We start from the raw sequence: 23,902 nt of genomic DNA, 5'->3' as shown, positions 1-23,902 counted from the left end.
ATTTTGAAGGCCTTTCCACCCATGTGGATATCATACACTTCAAACCATGTAATCATGTATGATAGTCTCCATTCACGCCAAATCGCAGCCAAAGAAGGCCACAAGCACACTTTACCCACGGCTGCAGCAGGAAAGAACAAACAGGGAGCACCAATCGCAGTACATGTAAACAGGGAGTTTGTGTCGCTGTGCGGACTGCAGGAGCAGGTGCTTACCTCGAGAGGCCGTTGGCTAATGCAACTGACCAAGCCGCCACACCCGAGAAATGTAACACTGCAACCATGACCAAGTGGGACAACATTGAAACAAGACTCTGCAATCAAATCACTTCAGCATACTCTAACATAATGCTCAATCTATACATTGGCTACGATCCACATGACAACAGTGAGCATACACCCACACGGGTGGCTTGCGGCACATTCAACCGTCCGACTGTAGGCATAGTGCTTGCCTTCGTCGCACATGGTAGTCTGGTAACAAGCAACAACCAGCAGCGCAAGCACATTGGGCAGCGTGTCCCACGTGTTTGCACCGACAGTCGCCGTTGAAGATGAGCAACTTGCATTGCGAAGCAATCGGGTGATGCAAGCATATGCTGCTGCAGCCAACACAGCGACATGGAGTGCTCGGCATTTTAGCGTTACCGCCTTTCCAACCTGCATGTTTCTTTTTGTTCTTTCGCATGCCACTAGTGTGTAACTCACACTTGGTGCCCCACATTCTCTAAATATGGGCATGGTCGGTTTTGTGGACATCGCCATTTTGCAGCCACTTTTTCAGGCCTTTCCACACATGTGGATATCAACTTCATACAGTTAGAACCATGTAATTATGTATGAGGTTTCCGTTGACGCCAAATTCTGAAAGGCCACAAGCAAAATTTGCACACAGCAGCAGCAGAAAACGACGGAATGGGGAGCACCAATCACGGTGCGTGTAAATTAGGAGTCTATGTCACTGTGCGGACTGCAGGAGCAGGTGCTTGCCTCGAGAGACTGTTTCCCAATGCAACAGACCAGGCTCCCAGATACAAGGAACGTAACACGGTGACGAGTACCAAGTCGGACAGCAGCGAAACCAGATTCTGCAATCAATCACTTCAATGTAGCTTGCACAAAAACACAGGCTGTCGAGCAAGAATAGCAATCCTGAATGAGACTAGGAACTCAATATGGGAATGAGAAAGCTTGCATTCAAGAAAGAAGCCACTCTACGTTGCAAGCACTGAAAGCCAAAAACATTAAGAAAAGTTAAATGCTACATAGCACACAGTGTACAGGTTAATGCAAGAAACACGCCAATGCCGCATCAGTTATTTCAGGAAAGGAATTGCACGTGGCAACATACACTAGAACATACTGCTACAGATAAGTTTGCTTCTAGACAGTGACTGGGATTAAATATGAGCAAAGAATTGGTTGACCTTTAATGTTTGGATGAGGAAGAGGAATGATCTCTAACAAAAATGTGGAACGAAAAAGCTTGCATTCATTGAAACAAAATTGTACTTGGCACGAATTGGCAAGGCCAGGAAGCTCACTAAGGAAGGGCAAGCTGACGGAACACTCTTGGCCAGCGTCATCTGTGCTTGTTCAGAGGTTGCAGGTACATCTGAAGACGCAGAATTTTAGTTGTTGAGGCACCTGGATGACTCGGCCAATATCCGGGCTGGTGGAATGATGGCAGAGGCTCTTTTCACTCTTGAAACAGTCGTCCGTAGATTTAATATCGCATCCAAGTAATTCTGCAATGGCTTCTTTGTTCGTGGTCTTGCGAATTCGGCTCCATCCCCTTCCAATTGGTGTAGATGGGGACTCCCGTGATGATCAAGGTGTACTTGGCACATACTCTGTTGGGGCAGAACAGTGACACATGAGATACAGCAGAGATTATCCAAACTCATGTAGCGTTTTCTTTTATGTTTGAACCAATTATGCTGAACTGCAAACATGAACAAACATTCATATCATCTGCTACAAACAAATGACATGTACCTCAAGAATAGCAAGCCAATACAGCATATATCAAGCATATTTATTTCTGAACCAGGTGTAGTTTACCTTGTAGTAGCAGCCAAAGTCCACACAATGACCCTGTTGTGGCCGGCAGCAGCTTCTGTTTAGTGTATGGAGTGTGTCGCTTTATACTAGTGCCGTCCTCATTACTGCATGTCTGGAACAGAAATTTTGACCGCATCAGAAATTGAATAAGCGCAATTTTGCAATATAAAATGCAAAAAGGTGCGACATATACATTGTTCTGGTTTGTGACTACAGAACACATGCAAATGTACACTGCAAATGAACACATGCAAATGTAGCGCATTGTGTTGTCGTCTCCCTTACGTCCTTGTTTGCTGGCGCTAAATATGCTTTCAATTTACCAACACACCCAACACATGGCAAATGTACACTGTTTGTTCTTGGGTGCTTAAGCAGCATGGTAAATAAATATTGTTACTCTCCGTAGAATTGATGTCTGCCTAACTACAATGCATCTCAACAGCTTAAGTATTATTAAGATCACAAATGAAAACCTTTGTGCGCTCGTTTGTACACTAGAAGAGATCACGTTGCTGGTTTCAAAAGCAAATAGATGAAAGACATGAAGCTATTAAAAATGATGCATTCTTTTTCTGCATGAACGTCATGCACCGCTTCACTACTGCAAAAATAAATGTCCTGAGGTAAACCAAACTGAACAGTAAGAACATTTGGAACCAACAGGTACGAAATATGGGTGAATTATCATGCGTGCAACTGTTTAATACATTGAATTCAGTACATTAGCTTCCGTTTATCAAAGGGTTATTCGGTCCTGTGAACGAAAGAAGTTGCCGGCGGACTGGCAAAAAAAACGATATAACGATAAGGCTACTCAGTCACCCATGGCTACAGCTACAACGAGATGAAAAATTTGACGCGCGTTCCGATTTCGCTTTCTCTTTCGTGAATGTGTGTATAATGATGGCCTCGCAACTGAAAGTTTATTTCGGAAACAGCAACGGAGGGTCCTGACCGTCCATATGTAATGCAGCATCTAGTTCGTTCACTTGCCTCCGCCTGTAAGTTAACGAGACGAATAAATTATATAGCGATTGAAACGGCAATGTTAAACGACTCACCGGTATTGCTGTCCCCAGTCGCAGCAGGATCCGGCTCCCATTTCGATGCAGACGTGTTCCACATGGCTCACGACTGAAACCTACCTTTCGGGCTTACACCTCAAGTTAAATAACGGCAGATATCGAAGCGCAATAAACTGGTTTTAGCGCAGCATAACCAACTGATGTACGAACCGAAGAATCCGTACCTGCCGTGAACGCGAATATACCGGTAAAAATTTTAAATCCAGGCTAGAGGTCACGTGGGAGGTCGATGATGCTTAGCACTATTTTGCGTTTAAAATGGCAAAAAGCAACTAAGTTGGTAATAAAGAGTACAATATAAATTAGGAATGATAATTTTGTACTCTTTGTGATGTAATAAAAACGCTTCGGTTATTGTTAAAAAAAGCTTGTAGGTTAAAATTGCGCTTACTACGGCGTCTCTAGCGGGATATAATGCGCTGAACGGGGAACCTTTTTAATTGGCATACTATGCCTGTTTCTTTAGCAACGCCGCGCGGTCGATTTTTCGCCCTCTGTGTCCATTTGTTGAACTTGAGAGTGTACGGGGCCTGGCAATACTGCTCGCACTTTCGGCCCATCGGTGGTTGTGGCGCCTCCTTACACAGCTGCGCGTCACGTGACCGTGTGACGTCACGCCAGACCGAGAGACGGGGCCCCAGCTCGCGGCATCGATGGTGGAGACAAAGCCTTGCGCGCCGCTGCTGCGGCGCTACCGAGAGAGGGCGCTCGCTGGTGTGACGTCACGCTAGGAGGATAAATGGGGCTACAGTTCGGCTCCTCGCAGTGGTCGGCGCGCTGCCTTGCGCTATGTCGGATGATGTATGGTTTCGACGCTTCTACGACGCGCGGAGAAAATCTGCATGAGACAAGAAGACTACGCAGCCGACGTAAGCGTGGTACGGCGCGAACTATCAGCCTGTGGTTACCCGTGCTCTTTCTTGAATGCTGTCGAACGTCAAATGGCACGTCCGCAGTTACCCTAGCTATGCTGCCTCTAATCAAAAGCGCGCCGGAATACCATATATCCCGTCCACAAGTGAAGCTCTAAGCTGTATTCTGCGTTCATACAATGTTCAAGTGGCACACATTCCAAAACAGAAACTACGGCAATCACTCGTCACTGTTAAGGACAACTTACCAAAAGAGAAATTCCCAGGTGTTGTGTACGTTGTCCCATGCGCGGATTGCGACTACGTGTACATTGGCGAAACTGGTGACCTTGAAAGGCGTCTTAAACAGCACAATTATGACGCCAAAAAAGAAAATGTGAAATCCAGTGCTTTGGCTGAGCATGCCGCTTCAAGCGGCCACGCAATCGACTGGGGGAAGGCACGTGTCCTTTCCAGGGAAAAAGGGCTATCTCGACGCCTTTATCTTGAGTCGCTCATGATTCAGACTACGCCACACACTCTGAACAGGAGCGATGGCAATCTGCCGTCAGTGTATGAGCGCTGCCTGCGTCACGTGTTCAAGACTATTTAAGCGAGCTGCTCGAGCACCTTTGCTTATTTTACCTGTGAACAAGGCTCCCGTGTGGGAGCCGAAACGTCTTCATTTCTTTTAAATACTTATTTGGTTGGCGAAGTGCCCCGGGTTTTTTTTTTTTTTTACCTTTTAACCATGTTTCGTCCCGACCAGACGGGCTTCCGTCAGACACTGAACTTCATTAAGGACGCATATTCAAAAACCGTAGTTATAAATCCAAAAAATTCTTGAGTATCCCCTGATGGGGGGGGGGGGGGGGTGATACACTGAGGCAATCAGAGCTGTTACACAATGAACGGCAATAGATTCATAATGTGCGTAAACACAAGAAAATTCAGGAACCACCTCATATAATATATCTTCTTTGATATATAGTGGCACTCCACCACCCCTGCGATTCGGTGTATACACGCCTTTATGTTTGTATCCTTCGAAAAATACTACATCGAACGCACATGAGTAGCAGGTCTCAGTCAATGCCAAAAAATGAAACGTATGATCTAATGGATCAAGCAGCACATCAGGTTGTTTGTTTCTAAGACTGCGTATGTTTGAATGGAAAATCGACGTTCTGTCCTCGTTCTTAAAAAAGGGGCACTGCACAAGGGATTTAAAAGATTCAGCATCATGATATATGGCTTCATGTCAGATAGCCATAGCAGTAACACTAGCAATTGAAATAATGCAAAGGATAAAAGAAAAGAAGCCATTCGGTGAATCTTATCAAGGTCACTTTCACTGTCAATGCGCAGTGCTCGATCACCAGGCACCTTGCGCACAAAAATCTTGCCATTTTTGTACCATGCGTACTTTTAATGATACTCCTGAGCTTTTGCTTCCATTAGCCAGAGAAGTTTCTTGTTCTGAGGCGTCAGATTGTCAAGGAAATACACGCCAGAGTAAGCGGTTTTTAATTCGGCTTTCTTAGCCATCCACTGATCACGTGTGACACGTGATGCGAAACGGACGAGCACGACAGGAACTTTTGCAGCTTTTGGCGGCAATCTATGAACACTTCGACTTCGGAGTTAGTCAATCCAGGAATGGTAAGCTTAGTTGCTAAATTATTCAGCTTCCCGAGCAAATTTTCATTCTGGGTGACAGGTAAGCCATGGATTTCAATATTTTGTCGCCTGCTGTATTGCTCTAGGGCACTGACTTGCTTTTGCAACTCAAGAACGTTCATGCTGGTGTTAGATGTCCCGAAGGAATCGGCCCTTTTTTTAAGGGCGGTTATTTCAGTTGATTGCTTTTGCATTTCAGCAAGCACCGAATCATATTGATCAGACAAATGCTGAACAGACAGCTCCAATTTTTCCATTGTCTTCTTTAATACCATTAGTGAATCTACCTTGCTTTGTATGTCAGGTATTTGGGCCAGCTTCTTATTACTTTCAATAAATATTTTCTCGTAGGCCAATTTATGCTCGCCTGTGTGGCTCTTTTTACCACGTACCCTTCGGGCCGCCAAAACGAGGCACGTCTGGCATTTCCATGGTTTCATTGCGGCCTTGTCTTTTTTGAAGGTCGTCTTGCTCACACCCGAGCATGCTCTCAGGTGATAGCTATATTTGCATTCTCAGCAGGTTGGATATGTGCCACTATCTAGGAATGGCTCAAAACAAACTATGCAGCCGTCGGACTCGGACATAACAGAGCAAAAATCAAAGGCTCACGGTAACAGTGGTCGTTGAAAGGAAGCTACAATGATCACCAACAGGAAGCTATTGCAACAGCGGTGGTGGCAATGGCGGACAACGACAATTTTAGTGAGGTGTAGATACAGTGCACACCTACCTGCAAAGTCAGTCGATAGGGGTTAGTCACGAGCTGACTGTTTTCGTCGCCACCACCGTTGAGCAAATGGTCCTCTGGTGTCTGGATAGCGCGTTTTGTAGTAGTGTCTCGGTGACGTAGGTCACGTTGGGGGCGCTGTCGATTCTTGATAGGGTTCCCGGATTCTTGATGTGGCGTTGTAGAAGTGAACGGGGCAGCAGGCGCCGATCGGTAACCACACTTGGGCATGTAACTACTTGGAAAGCCAGTCGAAAGGGGTTAGTCACAAGCTGACTGTTTTCGTCGCCACCACCGCTGAGCAAAAATGACCTCAGGTGCTCTACTGAGGCCTCCGTTTGCCGGTTACATGTGCCCTCCTGGAGGAGTGCTTGTAAAAAATGCAATCTGTCGTCGCGACTAAAAAAGCGACCTGCGACTTATACAACACCAGTCAGAGCCTTGCCCCTTCATACACAGCCATCACCAAATGGGGCGTCCGTGCCCACTGCCTCACCGCGCGGGTAGCCAGCGGCGGAGCGTAAACAAACTGGACCGCACTCCGCAATGGCGGTATGCCTACAACGCATACAACACGCGTTAAGAAGCCTCCTCTGTTGTGCTTAGGCAGACTCACATATTCAAGAAGCAAAGACCCTCAGACTTTCTCTCTCGCACCCGCTCTTACTCGCACCTGCGCAGAAACGTCGAGCGCCGTGAAAAGCGCCACGACCCGCTGTACCTACTAGCAATCGTAAAAACGCTTCCCGCATACACGTATGATAGCTAATGAAGCAGACGGCGGCTTGTACGCAGCAGACGGTGGAAGCGAGAAGGGTTTTCGACGGAGTTATCGTAGGCTTTGGGATAGCTGCTTTATGTTTTACTCGGGAGAAAAAGTGCTTTGCTTTACGAAGAACGTTAGGTTCGGTGCCTTCATTTCACTTTTTTAGGCAAAATGTCAAGTTTGCGTCAAGTTACGAAAGCAAAACAAGCCATCAGTGCCATTTTGTATGCGTCGCGTCTACGTCACGCCTCGAAGAAAATAGCGGAATGTCCACAATAAAGCCCCTGATGGCAGGTGCGACGCGACTGGTGTAGAACTTTCTGGAAGACACGCGGGCACCAGCGTTAACTCTGAAACCTTCGATGACTCATGCATAAAAGCCGACCCGCTTGACCGGCAGATCAGATTTTGGACGATCGCCGACTGTGTTCGCCGCTATCGTCGGTCTTTGAGTGTATCCTGCTTTTGAGGGCACCGGTTCGCCTAATCAAACGCTAGTTTCGTCATTGCCAGTCTTGCTGCCTTTACCGTTACGTACTACGAGACAATGCAGAGATCACGAATGACGGAATGACGACGATGGAACGACTACAACGGCACAACGACTGTAATTATAGATAAAATTATGATAACGGCATGATGAAAACGGCCCGACGACAATGGAAAGACTACTGCAACACGCTGGAACGACCACGATGAAAGGATTACGATCGTACGACGACAACGCAATTCTGGCATGAGCACAACGGAATGAACGCAAAGGTGCGACGACGGTGGGACAATGATGATATGACGACAGCATAACGACAATGGGATGACGAAGCTAGATTGATGATGCTATGATAACGACGACATGATAATGATAGGATGACGATGCTTGCATTATGACAATGATAAGACGACAACATGACGACAATGGGAAGACGAAGCTTGAATATCGACGACGAATCATATAAGCTTCGTATATATATGTATAAAGCAACCTAACATAACCTAACTAAAGAGAAAATTGATTTCTTCTGCATCAGTAAATTACCTTTCTACGACGCCAAAAACACCACTCTTACCACGATAAGACGCTTGGTAAGCCAGAAAAAGTGCAAGAACGAAATACGGGTGGCGACGCCTCATCGAAGTTCCTGCACCTGGTCGCTGTGACGTCATGGATTTTGATGGCGTCTTCTAGGGCCTACCTAAGTATATAGCGGTACAGATTCACTACATTGTGTTCTAAAGGAACCAAATATTAAACATGGCAAGTTTCGGGAACATTTACTCAGCCAACGTGGCCCAAATCCGAAAACATACTTTGGAATCCCTGACGTCGCACTGACGTACCAGCGTCGGGGTTTGAGCGCGAAATTCAAATACTGATATTTGACCTTCAGTTTCTCATCTAATACTCAAACTATTATTTTCAAATGACTGCCTCCAGAGTTCTCAAACAATGCTTTATTAGTCTAAACTGATTTATTGTTTCGCTTTAGTGTACCTTTAAAGCAGGGTCGCAAGTAAGGTTTCCTTGAGGACGCCCTCTAAAAAATATTGGTTAGACGGTAACGAATATTTTATTATCGTTTACTTAATACAAACTAATATATTACTTTCTTTACATATGTGGTTCTTACAATGCATGGCACTTTGTAACTGTTCGCACTAGAGCTAAAAGTAAAAGAAAATATGCCTGTTTTCGCTCTATAGCGCCGTGATACAACAAAACACAGCCAGAACAGAAGATATAGCCAAAAACTTGAGGCATGGCTTAGCGGTGCAGGGTACTTTGCCTACAAAAAGGCCCAGTTTCACGCGAAAGGGAAAGAATTGGACAATTACACAAAGTAAGGATCGTTGTTCTGTGAGCAAAGTAGCGATTGGTTCTCGAGCCTTTGCGTTCACGCAGAACGCAGCCCCTGAAGAACTTTGATCGGTTAGTATGAAGGCAAAAAGGTGACGATGAACACACATTGAAACCAACAACAAAGATAAATTTACCTCTCGAAATATATACCAATAAATATAACTATGAAATCAACGAAATAGAACAAACAGTGAAACGTCCGTAGCTCCTCCGCTAGTTAAGCTAGAGCGCTGCATAAATCACACTCACAAAAGCAGTCGAATACTGTGACGTAGTACGTGCAACCTTGCATCGTTGTTGCGCACTTGTGGCGGGGTTCCTATCGCAACTGGGTTACCAACCACGTCTCTGTTGCCAGACTTGTCCACACTTTCGTTCGAGGTGCCACTAGCGTTTTTACACAATTACTCTAGGCCGCAGAAAAAGCCACAGACACGGCGTTAATATATAAGAAAGGTGCCGTTGAACAAGAAGTGAAGTCAACTATACAGTGCCGCAATGCCGCCTTGTAGGTATGACATCTTTGTATATCTATGTATATGTATGTATGTATGTATGTATGTATGTATGTATGTATGTATGTATGTATGTATGTATGTATGTATGTATGTATGTATGTATGTATGTATGTATGTATGTATGTATGTATGTATGGCATCTATGTATATGCGATTGAAGCTCAAATAGATGAGGACAAAAGAAGGCACACGAAAGACACAGACACGGTGCTAATGGGTAAGAAACGACCCCCAGAACAAGAAGTGAAGTCAACTAGTGCTGCAACGCGGCCTTGTAGGTATGCCATCTTTCATTGCGATTGTAGCGCATATAGACGAGGACACGAGAAGGCGCACGAAAGACACAGACACGGCGCTGATGTGTAAGAGAGGGCTCGTTGAACAAGAAGTGAAGTCAATTACAGTGCTGCAATGCCGACTTCTAGGTACGCCATCTTTGAGTGCGATTGTAGCGCATAGATGATGACACGAGAAGGCACACGAAAGGCACTGATACGGCGCTAATGGGAAAGAAAGGGCCCGTTGAACAAGAAGTGAAGTCAACTGCAGTGCTGCAATGCCGACTTGTAGGTACGGCAGCTTTGAGTGCGATTGTAGTGCATATAGACGAGGACACGAGAAGGCACACGAAAGGCAAAGACACGGCGCTAATGGGAAAGAAAGGACCCGTTGAACAAGAAGTGAAGTCAACTGCTGTGCTTTAACGCCGACTTGTAGGTACGGCAGCTTTGAGTGTGATTGTAGCGCATATAGACGAGGACACGAGAAGGCACACGAAAGGCAAAGACACGGCGCTAATGGGAAAGAAAGGACCCGTTGAACAAGAAGTGAAGTCAACTGCAGTGCTGCGATGCCGACTTGTAGGTACGGCATCTTTGAGTGCGATTGCATCGCATATAAACTAGGACACGAGAAGGCACACGAAAGGCAATCTTTACGGCGCTAATGTGTAAGAGAGGGCTCGTTGAACATGAAGTGAAGTCAACTATAGTGCTGCAATGCCGCCTTGCAGGTATGGCATCTCTAAGTGTGGTTGTATCGCATATAGACGAGGACACGAGAAGGCCCACGAGAGGCAAAGACACGGCGCTAATGTTAAAGAAAGGGCCCGTTGAACATGAAGTGAAGTCAACTATAGTGCTGCAATGCCGCCTTGTAGTTATGGCATCTTTGAGTGCGATTGTTGCGCATACAGACGAGGACACAAGAAGGCACACGGAAGACAGATGTGGCGCTAATGTGTAAGAAAGGGCCCGTTGAACAAGAAGTGAAGTCGACTATAGTCCTGCAATGCGGCATTGTAGGTATGGCATGATTGAAGGCGATGGTAGCGCATATAGACGAGGACACAAGGAGGCACACGTAAGATACAGACATGGCTCCGTGCCTGCGTCTTTCGTACGCGTTCTCGCGCCTTCGTCTATATGCGCTACCATGGTATTGCAAGCCCCCACTATATGTCCTGCCCCATAATCGCATCTTGGTGTTGGCACGTATTACCTCAGAATTTAATTTTCCAATTCAATTCTTTCAAAGCAGAGGTTTTTTAGCTTCCCTGCCCGGGGCTTGGCATGACTAGTTTGGTCAATATCTCATCTAGATGGCTCAACTGAAGCTGTCGCGTAATATAAGAAAATCGCTGTTTTGTCATAAATATAATCTAGCAGCGATAGGAAGGTAGCAAAGGCGACAGATCCAGCGTACTTGTTGGCACCTACGCTGAGCGAAACTCTGTTGAGACGTTATAATGTAATTCTATGCAAAAAGGAACACGGCGCGCAAGTGTATTTTATTTCCCACTACGCGCAAGGAGCTGTCTTTCTGTCATTGCAGAAATGTATACAGCGAAGCTTTTGAGAGCGCAGCTAGGTGCCAGTTCCTGCGTTTAGCGTCGGCGTCCCTCGGCGTAACCGAGCGAAGGAGCCCAGCGAAGAATGAAAGAGCAAATGCCGAGTGCAGGGGGGCGGGATGACATGCGGCGATAGCGAAGGGAACGCGGGGAGGGAAGCGGATGAATCCGCTGCGGAGAGGGAGCGGGAGAGTATGGTGAAAGTGCGAGACGAAAGCGTTGTGCCGCGCAAGACGGGCACTGTGGCGACGATCGCTACGAGATGGCGCCAGAGTAGCGCGCCGTGTAAAGCCCCTCAATTTTTCAAAAGTAGCGCCATTCTTAGATCTATCCGCCACCCCGCTCACCCTCGCGCTTCCTCCTCCACGCCTCCTGTCTCCCCAGCCTCCTCCGCTCCCCCATTGGCCAATCTGTCTCAAGTGGAAGCAGGCGCCGCGCTTTTGTATCTTTTTATTTTCCAGAGCGGAGCAGGCGCCGCGCTTTTCTATATTTTTTCTTTCCAGCGCGCTCCGACCTCCATTATTGGGCCTGCGCGACGAAAGTGCTGCAGGCGGACTGACAGAATGCGTTAGCGTAATAGAATGTGTTAGGGCCGAGAACTTAATTGCGATGCCGTGCTGCTGCGCCTACGGTTGCCGCAACAGACACAGCGGGGGCAAAAAGCTTTTTGCTTTGCCATCCGGCGGGCGCAACGCAAAAATAAAAGTGTAGATTCACAGGATCGGGCGGGTTGACTTCGAGGAAGTGGCAAAGAACGCACGGCTTCGTGAAGTAAGTGGCACGGCTCCTCACAACCTCTCCTTTTGAGCGTAGTTGACAACTTCCGCTTCGAAAAAGTGTATGTGTTCATGTTCTGCGTGGTTTTTAGCGCGCTGAAGCTGCCTTTTTTTTCGAATGTGATCTTTGTTTCATGCTGTTTCGTCTTTCGGTGAAAGTGCACGCATCTGCAGCTGGCCTGTGACATAGAAGCGACTTTATTCTGGGTGTGTTTTGAGCTCCACCTGAAGTCAGCACATTCTCGACGCTTTTGCAAGGCTCCCTATGACTTGTGGATGCAGTCTTTTACCTTCTAATGTACGCCTGCATGTATTGATTTGGTTTGTGGTGATTAACGTTTTTAACGTCCCGAAGCGACTAAAGCTATGATGGAGGCCGTAGTGGATGGCTCCGGATAACTTTATCTAGATCGCCAGGGGATGTTTAACGTGCACTTTGATCGTAGAGTCGTACGCGGGCCGGGAAATTCCTTGTTGGCGTTGCATAATTCTCGCGCGGGCGTGCTAGCGCTGCTTTAGAAGTTGGCGCCTCTTCGCGATTGTATTTCTTCAATATATTTTATTTACTAGTTGTAACAACGTGTCATTATTTCGTACTATTGACGGCGCCTCCAGGGCACCAAAGCTGCAACGGGAGCACCAAAGCTAGAACCAGGGCTAGATAGGGCTCGCCGAAACCTGTGCATGCTAAGGGAGTACAAGATAGGCTGTCCGCTATAGCGGACAGCCAATTTTGTATGCGAGGACTCCCTGCGCCGCCTGCTTTATTGTAATGTCACGTGCTCTTCAGAGGCCTACGTTAGCCGGTACATGTGCCCTCCTGGAGCAGTACTTGTAAAAAAAAAAATCTATCGTCATGATTACCAACGCAACCCGCAATGAAAAAAGCAGCCCCGTTGCCAGGCATTGCTTACCGCAGACAGTCAGAATCTCTCACGCGCCGGCCGAACAAAAGTATCCTGCAGGTACGTAAATGAAGCTACGAAACCACGTACACACACTTTCACGCTGTTAAAACCTGAAGGTTTGGTAATTACGCACCTGCTTGAGCACACCGCGTGCTTGCGTCGTGTTTCAGCTACACGAACTCTCAACGTGCGCGCACTTTATGCCTTAAATAAGCCTTGAATAATAGTCATTTTCTCTATTTCTTCCACAATTCCAACACGACATTTTTAAGGCCAGTTACCGACTGACGAAGCAAGATCTCTATTGCAAAACCTGCTTCGCAGTGCTCGAACAAGCTTTTCCGCGGATTTCCTCCCGTAGCGTGTTAGCTGTCGTCTGCTACGGCAGGCCCAGCACCGGCGGCGCCACCGTCGGGGCCGCGCCGAGCGGAGGAAGAGGGAAGCGAATGGCGCTACTTTGGGAGATTGAGGGGTTTTAGCGCCGTGGTCTGCTCACCGATGGTACGCGTCGAGCGCGTCCACCGATGCCATATATGGGAACAAAGTGCTGTATGAGCGGGGTCTGTCTGCGGTGGCTGCTCTGAATCGCTAACCCACACGCTGCCTCTCGCGATCTCCCGATTAGCGAAGTGGTCGTGCCACACTTCGCTCCGTTTGCAATGTGCCGCTCGAGACGGATTATCCGCGCCAGCCAATATATCGGGAAATGAAAACACGCATAAAGCTCAAATTTTGCCATAGGGAGTATCGTAATCGTCGCTGAATTTTTTTTATATAAGCTTCCTGCGGTTATGGCTTGGGTCATCAGTTTCTCACATGACAGGCACGACAGAGAGGGCCGACAATGCGGTTCCAGTGAGTTTAGCTCTGTTCGACTTAATTAAAACCATATTGTATCGCGACATAAGATCTTCACATCTGATGTCGGCTAAAACTGTGTCTAAAGCACACGGACACCTCTTAATGCAATAGCGTATGATATTCAGTTGCTTCTTTGACTTCCATAATTTGAAATGGGTGAAGTATGGGCTACCCCATACCTCATCCATTTCGCATGTGCCACTGTGTACGTGCCCATTCTTGGCAATTCAGCCAGAACGTGCATGTGCAGCTGTGCCACACGGGGTATAAAATTGTTCAAATAACTGTGTTTACATATGTATCGTACTTCGTTGTGCATATACACCTCTCACCTTTATGTGGATGTGTGGCCTCTGATCTCGTTGTTGTCTTCGGTGTGCGACCTCTCCATTCTTTGTCTGACAAACATTATGCACCCCCTTCGTCCTCATGACATCTCTACGTCTCAGATCGCGCATGCGCCTGATTTTGGGTTTCGGCACAGCTTCTTTGCGGTGTAGTGAATAAACATCGCACGGCATTACACGTTGCAGTGGACGAGCCTTAGAGTACAGTGCTGAATTGCGTGCTGAATTCTGAAAAAAAAACTATATATATATATATATATATAACAAATACGCATCCCATTTGATTGCATAGCATTTAGTTAACCGCTTCGCATCATATAGATTCCTACATGTGCGTTAAGTTTGCATAATTCTTTTTTATTCTCGTTTGGCTTAGCCGTAACGCGTTTTGCAGCGTAGGAAATGCGTGCCGGCCAGGCAAGATGCTCGGCGTGCGATGGCACTTCTGTCCAATGACACAGGCGCAAAAGGCATGCTGCCGCAATGCTGGTTTTCGATACGCTCAGTCTTACACGCGCTTTCTGCGCATGCGACACCACAGTGCCACAGTGCGCCAACGGTGCTACCCATGAGACCCATGCGACCGCGTTTGACACAGTCTCTAGGATAGACCCAGTTTTGATTACGCCGTCTCTGGAATTAGCCCACTTCACTAGACGAGAAATCGACCGGGCAGGCAAGCGTATAAGAAAGGAATGAAGTCGAGAGAAAGGAATACATGTGTCATACCAGCCTACCACTTGTGCCGTCTTTCTATAGTGACCCTAAACGAAGCAGCAACTCACCACACACTAGTATTGTGCATCCAGTGTGCCTAGAGCGCCATTGGTCACTTCAAGTTCCCATCTGTTTGCGCACCGTTTCTTTGCCCTCAACGAAGTCAAACGCTTGCCTCTTCTGCTCCTGTGAAGCCCTTTCTCTCCCGTCATGTCCCACTGCCTTCATTCTACTACCTTCTAGCTTTGTGCACGGTGACAAACTGTTCCCGGTTGCTCTGACGCAGGTGTAACAGTAAACTGCTGTCACCCTGGCTTCGTGCGCTCGGAAATCGCTGTTCGCAGCAGCGATATTCAGACGTGGCTATTCAACTTGCTGCTAAACTTCTACGGCAAGGTGAGTGCCTCCTGATTGTTTTTCACGGGGCAAAGGTTCCTAATGGTGTGTCTCCTGTTAAGTATTGTGCCTTTCTGCCCATAATGGCGAAATAGTTAGTCTACCATTTCCAATGGACAGCATAGGGGAAATTACTTGTACTTACTAATTGAATTAAATAAATTATAAATTAACGGCAATGAGAGTGAATGGAAAAACAACTTGCCGCAGGTAGGGAATGATTCCACGTCTTCGCATTACGCGTGCGATGCTCTAAGTGAGCTATCGCGGCGCCGTTTCCCCATCCACTTTCTTGGCTATTTATGTGTTACTACTAGAAGTAACCTTGGGAGTGTTAGCCAGGGCCACCACTGGACGCGCTCTATGGGAAGCCGGCTACGCTGGAGGTTCTCAAGTATACATGGTCTCGAGTGCACGACGCAAGTATGCGTGATTGGGGTTGCCGAAAGATCTGTTTTTTTATTATTTTACTTGGGACTTGAATTAATAAAAATATTAATAGAAATTGTGGAAGATCCAGTGCACTTTGCTGGAATCTACATACAGCGGAGCGTCCTTTAGATGTATAAAGAGGGCTGAAACCTATGTTTGGTTCGGTTCTTTTGCAATGGCAGTGCAAATTCACACCAAATACTTTATTCGTGTATCTCGAGAGCCCAGCACAATGTCTCGTAAACAAAACACTAATGTCTAATTTAGCGTTTATTCACAAGTTTAAGTGTTGGCCACTGCCCTGCTATCGCGCTGTGTCTTGACGTTGTTCCTCTTCAAGCGCCAACACGTGCGTCTTCACGCTCAGATTCCGGCTCATGTCGAGCATGTTTGGCAGCATTTCGACGTGGTTCTCCTTTGGTTCCACACTTCCTTTGCGCCACTCCCGCTATCAGGTTCCGTTTAGTTCCGTCATATTTATCTATTTAGTCCTATTTATTTCATCCTATGAACAATGACACACAACAACGCCTCAAACACGTCTTCTCGCGTGTTCTGTGGACTACGCAAAGAGCAGTGGTGCACGCAAGGTAACCATTAACATCAGCTCAACACTCTTATATGAATAAACACTGAAGAAATTAGATATTCGCCGCCAACATCACCGCTAATTTTCGTTTATTCAAAGCAAATAGCGTACAAAGCTTCGCCTACATCGATTTCCACAGTGCGTGGGATCCGCATATTGTTTTTCCAGTCTCGACACTTCTATGGGAAAGCTTGGTACACCGCTCCACGTAGCCGCGACATGGAACTGCGTCGTTACCGTTACCTAAGAGCCTGACCCAGTGATGCCCGTAGGTAACGTGCATCTTCCACAAGCGCTTGGATCTTAAGTGGACGGAAGCCTCAACCGGTCAGCAGTCGACATGAGCAAGAGACGCTTAGAGTATTGTTGCAAAAAAATATGCGGATCCCAGGCACTGTGGGAATCGACGTAAGCGAAGCTTCGTATGCTGTTGGCTTTGGCTATTCGCACTTTCCAGCGCCTATAGGTGGCGCGGAAAACGTTTCAATATGGCGAGGATAGAGGTGATACGGGCGATACGAAAGCGTGCGCACCTGCAGACGCAGGCGGCCTACGGGCCTCTGGTATCTCTAAGCGCGATCCTTGATCTTGCCAAGGACACGCAGAGATGCGATGTCGAAGGAGAGGCGAAGTTTAACGCTGGCCATATAATATGGCGTGGAACACGAGAGTAAAAGCGACTCTGCCTGCAGACAATCGCGCCGTAAGAGGCCCACCGAATATTATAACAGCTAAAGTCTGCGATGTAACCGACGCCGTAAAAGTCACTATTTCTCGTTACGTTTTGTAATCTATACGCTATGTACGAGAATTGACACCAAGCACTTAATCGGTAGCGCTCGGATGTAAACAAAGCGCAGTACCCCCCTTGCCACTGTGTGCATTCAAGACGAGATACATGGCTCCATGCACCAATTTAGTTGCGGAATGCTTGTTAAAAATGCCAGATGACACGGAAACATTTCAGTAGTGTCGATTCACAATATATGAGCGGGACGATGAGCGTGCCAGCGCGCCCCGTTTCCAGTGCGATTAGCGCTTTTGCGTGCTGTAGGGAAACTCGCATGCGCAGTCTTCATCAATGACCGCGTTAGGTACGCAGTGCTGGCCCTTGTTTCGTGCAATATTGTCATAGATGCTTTAAGACCAAACAGAACTAATAAAAAATCAGAAACGCGTGCGCACGACCTTCGATCGGCACACACCTCTCGTCACGGCCCCCCCCAAAAAAAGAAGCGAATGCTTTGTGCACTGACGGCCTGCTTCATTCCCACGCAAAACGACTAAGAACAGTTGCGGAATACGTTACCTAGTTTGCAATGCTTGGACGCAGCGTCAGGCACCGTCGCAGAGTATTTACCGAAACAGCGCGAATTCAGGCAGAAAATTGAATAAATGGTGACACTTCCGTACTTAAATTTACATGGGAATCTGTGCAGGGCTTTCTTCGGCCAACTCCGCTGCGGTTGCTCTTTGGGACCGCAGCGTGATCTTTTGCGAAGACAAGGCGTGTCTTTCAGCCGCTTTCGTAAGGGCTTCAACTCGTCCTTAAGGCGAAGTTTCACAATCAGCTCGCAACAAAAATAAAATGAAATCATTGAGAGCAGCGCAACAGTCAATCACACTCTTCAAGGTAGCCCCAAAAGAAGTCGTCTTTGTTGAAATGCTCCCTACATACGATTTCTTCGCTCATTTTCTTCCCGATGCGGAGCTTGACCGCCCACAACTTCCTCCGTTCTTTTTTACTCTTTTAGAAAGTGGTGCAGGCTTACTTTTCCCAATACTGCACGATTTGTGCATTGTGGCACACTCCACATGCGGTTGTTCTTCGCTCTTCGACTGTTTTCTTCCATATCGAATACTACCAAAAAGCCAACACAGCTGCAGAAACCGCGTGAGCGGAAAATCCATCACCCCCTCCCGGCTTCCGAAAAAATCCGCGCGGCGGCGCTAGCGTATCTGGAAAGCGCGAATAATAAGCGGTGTTGAAGGCGGCAAATGTGTAATTTCTTCAGCATTTAGTTCAATACGAGCGTGATGAGTTGATGTTAAACCTTGCCATGCGTGCGCCGCTGCTGTTTGTCTGCGTAGTGCACGGAAAACGCAAGGAGACGTGTCTGCTTGAGGTGTTGTTGGGTGTCATTGTTCATAATCTCTGAGAGGGTTGAGCATTATCGTTGTCTCACATGGCAGATCGCATCGTCGCAGAAGAGTTAAAAGTTTAATTGAATTATGGGGCTGTGTGTAATTCAATGAATTATTGGAATTGTATGTATTCATTGTTCACATACATTTGCGGTCTGCAACACGTTTTCTTGCGTAGCGAAGACGTTCCTGTTCCACGCGGCGTTTCTTTCGGGTCTGGATGTTCTCAACGCTGAGTTTGCGCTTTGGAGCCACTTTTCTGGCTCGCGCTTAACGTGCTCCGTCTGCATACGTGGCCGCTGTTGTGACGCCAGCTCCAAACGCTCCCTTCGGGCTATGGGCGATTGTAATGATTATAAACAGCCCAGCACGTGACCTCCATAGCCTAGCACCTGCACTTTAAAGCGAACGCTGTACTAACCTAGTCGAGCCGAGTTTCGCCATCACCAGCAATTTTATCTACGTTTGACTGCAGCCGCGCCGTAGCCTTGGCAACGCATCACGTTACTCGCCGCGCCGAGCTCCGCCACCGCGTGCGCTAGCCGCCGCCGCCGCCGCCGGCTTGGCGCATGTGCTTTCCGCAGCTTAAAGCCCCTAAAATTTTACCGCAGCTGGGTTAGGGTGGCTAGAAGGGGAGGTGTGAATACCGGCGGCGCTTTCCTTCGGGCGCGCGTGACCCCCTTGCGCCCCGATGCCACCAGGGGGAACGTGGCGCTGCTGCTCGCGGCGTGGTATTACGGCGTGGTGCTCCCGCGCTGGCCTGCGCCCTCCGCTGCCAGTTGGTCTCGTCGCCTGTTTTGGAGTGTTCCTCCCGACATTCCGTCATTCGAGGGCGAGATGCTGTGGACCACCAAAGTTATATTGAGCACCGCAGCGACGCACGGCTAGTTTATTACATTGCAGGTTATGTGGCGAGAAGGCGTGTTTTGCCCACACACTGTGAAGACTGCGAAGCACCATAAAGGCAATATCCCCAGAGAGCTTCCACCAGAGGCATCCAAAGAGTGGGACCTTGAGGGCCTTTTATATCCCTCAGAATCGTTCTATAAGCTGGACACTGCCCTTGAAAACAAGCTCGCTCGTTTATTCAGTGTAACACCCGCCGTGGTTGCTCAGTGGCTATGGTGTTGGACTGCTGAGCACGCGGTCGTGGGATCGAATCCCGGCCACGGCGGCCGCATTTCGATGGGGGCGAAATGTGAAAACACCCGTGTACTTAGATCTAGGTGCACGTTAAAGAATCCCAGGTGGTCAAAATTTCCGGAGCCCTCCACTACGGCGTGCCTCATAATCAGAAAGTGGTTTTGGCACGTATAACCCCATAATTTTTAATTCAGTGTAACACGCTAGCATGCCGAAGCTGCGGCCGAGATTTTGCAGTCAATTGGTTAAATGTCAAAGATTGGTTGCCTAGACCATTCTGCTACCCTGACAGCCTCAGTTATACGTTTTTATTGCCTCACAAGGATTCACTTTTTGCCTAAAGGTGTCAATCAGCAGAGCAGTGAGAGGAAACGGAAAACACTGAAACCTTGTGTGTTGTAAATTTTTGCTCACTTGATTCCATGACCAGATCTGTTGCTTCACTGTCTGCAATCATAGTAAATTCCTTATATGAGCGTCAAAATGACATGCTACAGGTCTGCAAGCGCAGACAAAAAGTGGTTTGTAAATACGTCCAGACTTTATCAGGTAATGTCTGCAGTTTACAGGTCTTACGGCACGCATAGGGTGATTGACTGCTGATCTCGAGGACGACGGTCGCATCTTCAGGGAGGCGATATGCAAGGCGCCCGTGTGCCGTATGATGTCAGTGCGCGTTAAAGAAACCGAAGTGGTCGAAATTATTTCGAAGCCCCCACTAGCTCCTAACACCCAAAGTCAGCTCACGAAATGCGCACAGACAAAACGCGTTTGAATGTCGATACAGTGCGAACTGGGCCCGTAAAATTTCACAGGAGTAATGATTTGGGCTGACATAACATTGTTTTCATGATAAAGATTCATTCTTTGACGCTCGCAGAAAGCGCGGGATACCCGAAACGGGCTCACTTTCACTTCAGTGGTAGAGACGCAGCCGACGCGAGGCTGGCGAGGCGCTCATTTCGGCTGCGTGCTTACCCCGCCTTGGTCAACAGCGCCGCCCTGCGGCATCGGTGCGCTGTGGGGTCACGTTTGTGCCGCCGGTATTCACACCTCCCCTTCTAGCCACCCTAGCTGGGTCGCCGCCTGGCCACGTGACTCGCTGCGCGCCTTTGCTAAGAGGAGCGCCACGCTCGCCTAGTCAGTGCGAGCTCGACCATGGATGCGAGCGAGGCCGGGCCGTCGTCTCTGAGCGTTACGCGGGAGCCTTTGAGCCGTCGTCGCCAAACGGCGTCTGACCACCACGCGGATATCGCCGGCTAACGATGCGTGTCTAGCCAAACCTGATCCCAGTCATGTCTAGCCACCGACCTAGGCACAGCCGTCACACAGTGGCTTAACAATGATTCTATACCTAACTATAATAATTACAGCTAAATCAAAGGTTTACCAAGTTAAACTAAGACTTAACCAGGGTAAACCGAGCTTTTGTTTTTGCATATCCAGGGTTATCTGAGCTAAGCCGCAGCCAATTTTTCTCGCAAAGGAAATCAAGCATAGCACGTGCCATGCGCACAAACTGTGAGACGCTGTGGCGACGGCGTCGGCTGGGAAGGATGGATGGATGCTATGAGCGTCCCCTTTGGAACGGGGCGGTGGCTGGTGCCACCAAGCTCATATTATTTTATTGCCTAATTTCCTATTTATGTTAAAAAAGAAAAAGAAAGGAAACAAAAAAAAAAAACCTCGGTGAATTCCCATAACCAAAGTTAGTCTCAGAAAGGGTGCACGAACGACTTGAGCAAATGACGATAGATGTGCAGGCGCCGACAAAAGTGGTATACTCCACGCAGCGGGAGCCGGAGCAACGGCAAACAGGCAGCGTCTGGGATCGAGACAGCCAATGGGTGCCCTTTATTATCTGCAGGCATGTCGCTTGACTCGTGTCAATGTTTCGTGCTTCAGCTCGCCGAAATGCCGAGTGACGCCGCTGCAGTAGCAATCTGCGGCGAGTATACCACTTTTGTCGGCGCCTGCACATGGAAAAGATAGCCAGGGTAGCGATCGTGAAAGTATAATAAAGTTTGGAATATATAGCGACGCAAGACAGCAACCAATAGCAACAAAATGCTAAAGAATTAATGAAATGCAAATATATGAGATCGCAAAAAGCATAGAGAAGAAAATGAAGGCGCTTCCTACTGCAGTCCGGCAATAAAAGGAACTAACTGGTAGACGTCATGCAGCAGGAGATAAGACAAACACAGCTAAAGAATTGTCGGAGTGGAAAGGAAAAAGAAGCACGCAAGTGGTGGAACAATGAAATAAAGCAAGGTAGAACAGCTAAGCAGTTCTCTATGGATCAAGGAGAAGCCAGAAAGATGGAATTACACGAAGAATAGGCACTATGTAGATGCAAAAAAAAAGGGTGGCGAGTGAACTCGTGCAAGAAAACATGAAATGTGCACGTTAACGTTGGATGTATGACATTCTCAAAAGAAACATCGGCCCACCAAAGATATTCTGGAACCATGTGAGGGCACTCGGAGCTCCGACTAAAAATTTTCAAATAAGGGACGAATACGGTCCTCGAAAGAGACGACGCGCTGCGGTACACGAGCGACGGCGAGAGAGAACGCGTAGTCCCGACTCAACCAGATCCAGCAATGTAGAAGCCTGATTGACCGAAATTTAGCGTAGATAACCTTTACTGGCAAAAAGCTGAAAAATATGTTTCCAGTGACGTGGCAGCAGGACTATATAAAATCCCAATACATCTACTCAAACAGCTGGGTCTACAGAGCAAGGCACAGCTGACTAGGGTCAAAGAGCAGGTGATTAAAACGGAGAAAGTCCTGGTTGGACAGCGTGAAAGCAAGATGAACTTAAATATTACTTAAAGATTAATGGGCTCACTCTGTCTTTCTCTCGTGGTGTCGTGAAGAGCACTGACTCGGCTATGTTTACGTCGCTTATGAAAAGCGTGTCGGGGATATTTCGCCGGCAATGTCGACGAAACCATCGCAGAAGCAACGAAAGCTGCCAAGTGTTCGTTATTGCTGTCGTTAAACCGAACGTATCTCGACATCGAGCTTGAGAGACTTCGTGCGATTTGACGACGTGCAGAACGAAGATGCACACTAAATCAATTTATGATCTCGGAGGCGCACGACGCGTTCAGGAGAAAGTTCAGAGTCGCATAAACTAGAGAGTGAGGGATGGAAAATATTCTGTTAATCACTGGACCCTCGCAAGGCACTTTCAGATATCTGGAGGGCAGTGCGAGGTCTTCCTTCATCGCCGCAACAACGACACCCATTTGCAGCTTTGGCGCTCCGTCTTGGCCAAACTGAGTTCAGTGTGGCGGAAGAATTCTGTGCGAGAGTCACTGGCGAACATGTCAACACCAACGTTGATCTAAGTGACCTCCCTGCGGCTCGGGTACCAGAAATGGACGTGTCTTTTACCATGGAAGAACTCGAAGCTGCCCTGATTTTTTCTGAACGATCATCCTCTCCATGCCCTGACAGCGTCACCTATGCTGCCCTGGTAAACCTTCGACAAGAGGCGAGAAGAGCGCTTCTGAACAGTTTTAACTACTCATGGCACAGAGGTGCAGTTCCCCGCCAATGGAAGTTAAGTCCGCTGGTACCATTGCTAAAGCCTGGAAAATCTCCATTTGACTTGGCGGCATATCGCCCTATCGCTCTGGTCAGCTGCATCGGAAATGTGACAGAAAGGATGGTCCTTGCGTGTCTAGAATGGTATCTCGAGTCTTACGATATCTGCTCCGTTTCTATGGCAGGCTTTCGTCGGAGCCATTCCTCACTTGATAGCGTCATTGACCTCACAACGTTTGTGCAACAGGAGAAAAGCCGTAAGCGCATATCGGTTGCGCTCTTTCTCGACGTGAAAGATGCGTATGACAACGTTCCACATGCCGCCATCGCCAAAACCCTGGAGACTATTGGAAACGGCGGCTGCATGCGACCGGCGTAACTCGCCGGTCGTTTTTTGTAGAAACGGAAGATGGCCCCACAACTGAACATTACATGTACTGAGGCGTGCCTAAAGGAGGAGTATTGAGTCCCACGTTGTTCAATGTGACACTCATTGAGTTATCTGAAGTTTTACCTAAGACTATCTAGCTCTCGATATACGCAGATGACTTCTGCCTTTAGACTTCTGCGGTTACTCGGCTTCACATGCACCCGCGATTGCGACGGCCAGCACCCTTGACATCAA

The 23,902-nt window shown here is 47.8% G+C and overlaps 1 protein-coding gene across 4 annotated transcripts in view; it reads left to right on the top strand.

Moving 5' to 3' along the window:
- LOC126543030 (retinol dehydrogenase 11-like) overlaps positions 1-23,902 on the top strand; it is a 139,184-nt gene that overhangs the window by 102,407 nt on the left and 12,875 nt on the right. For 3 of the 4 annotated variants that reach the window (XM_050190178.3, XM_055077586.2, XM_050190177.3), the window contains one exon: positions 15,299-15,408. The exons of the other annotated variant lie outside the window; for it this stretch is intronic. In XM_050190178.3, the coding sequence (XP_050046135.1) occupies positions 15,299-15,408 (110 nt within the window). The remainder of the gene's footprint in view (positions 1-15,298; positions 15,409-23,902) is intronic. 4 annotated transcript variants of the gene reach the window in all.

Source organism: Dermacentor andersoni, chromosome 2, assembly GCF_023375885.2.
Source record: "Dermacentor andersoni chromosome 2, qqDerAnde1_hic_scaffold, whole genome shotgun sequence".
In the NCBI taxonomy this organism is placed as follows: Eukaryota; Metazoa; Arthropoda; class Arachnida; order Ixodida; family Ixodidae; genus Dermacentor; species Dermacentor andersoni.
The sequence above is the reverse complement of the archived record's forward strand: the minus strand, read 5'-3'. Positions and strand labels throughout refer to the sequence as shown.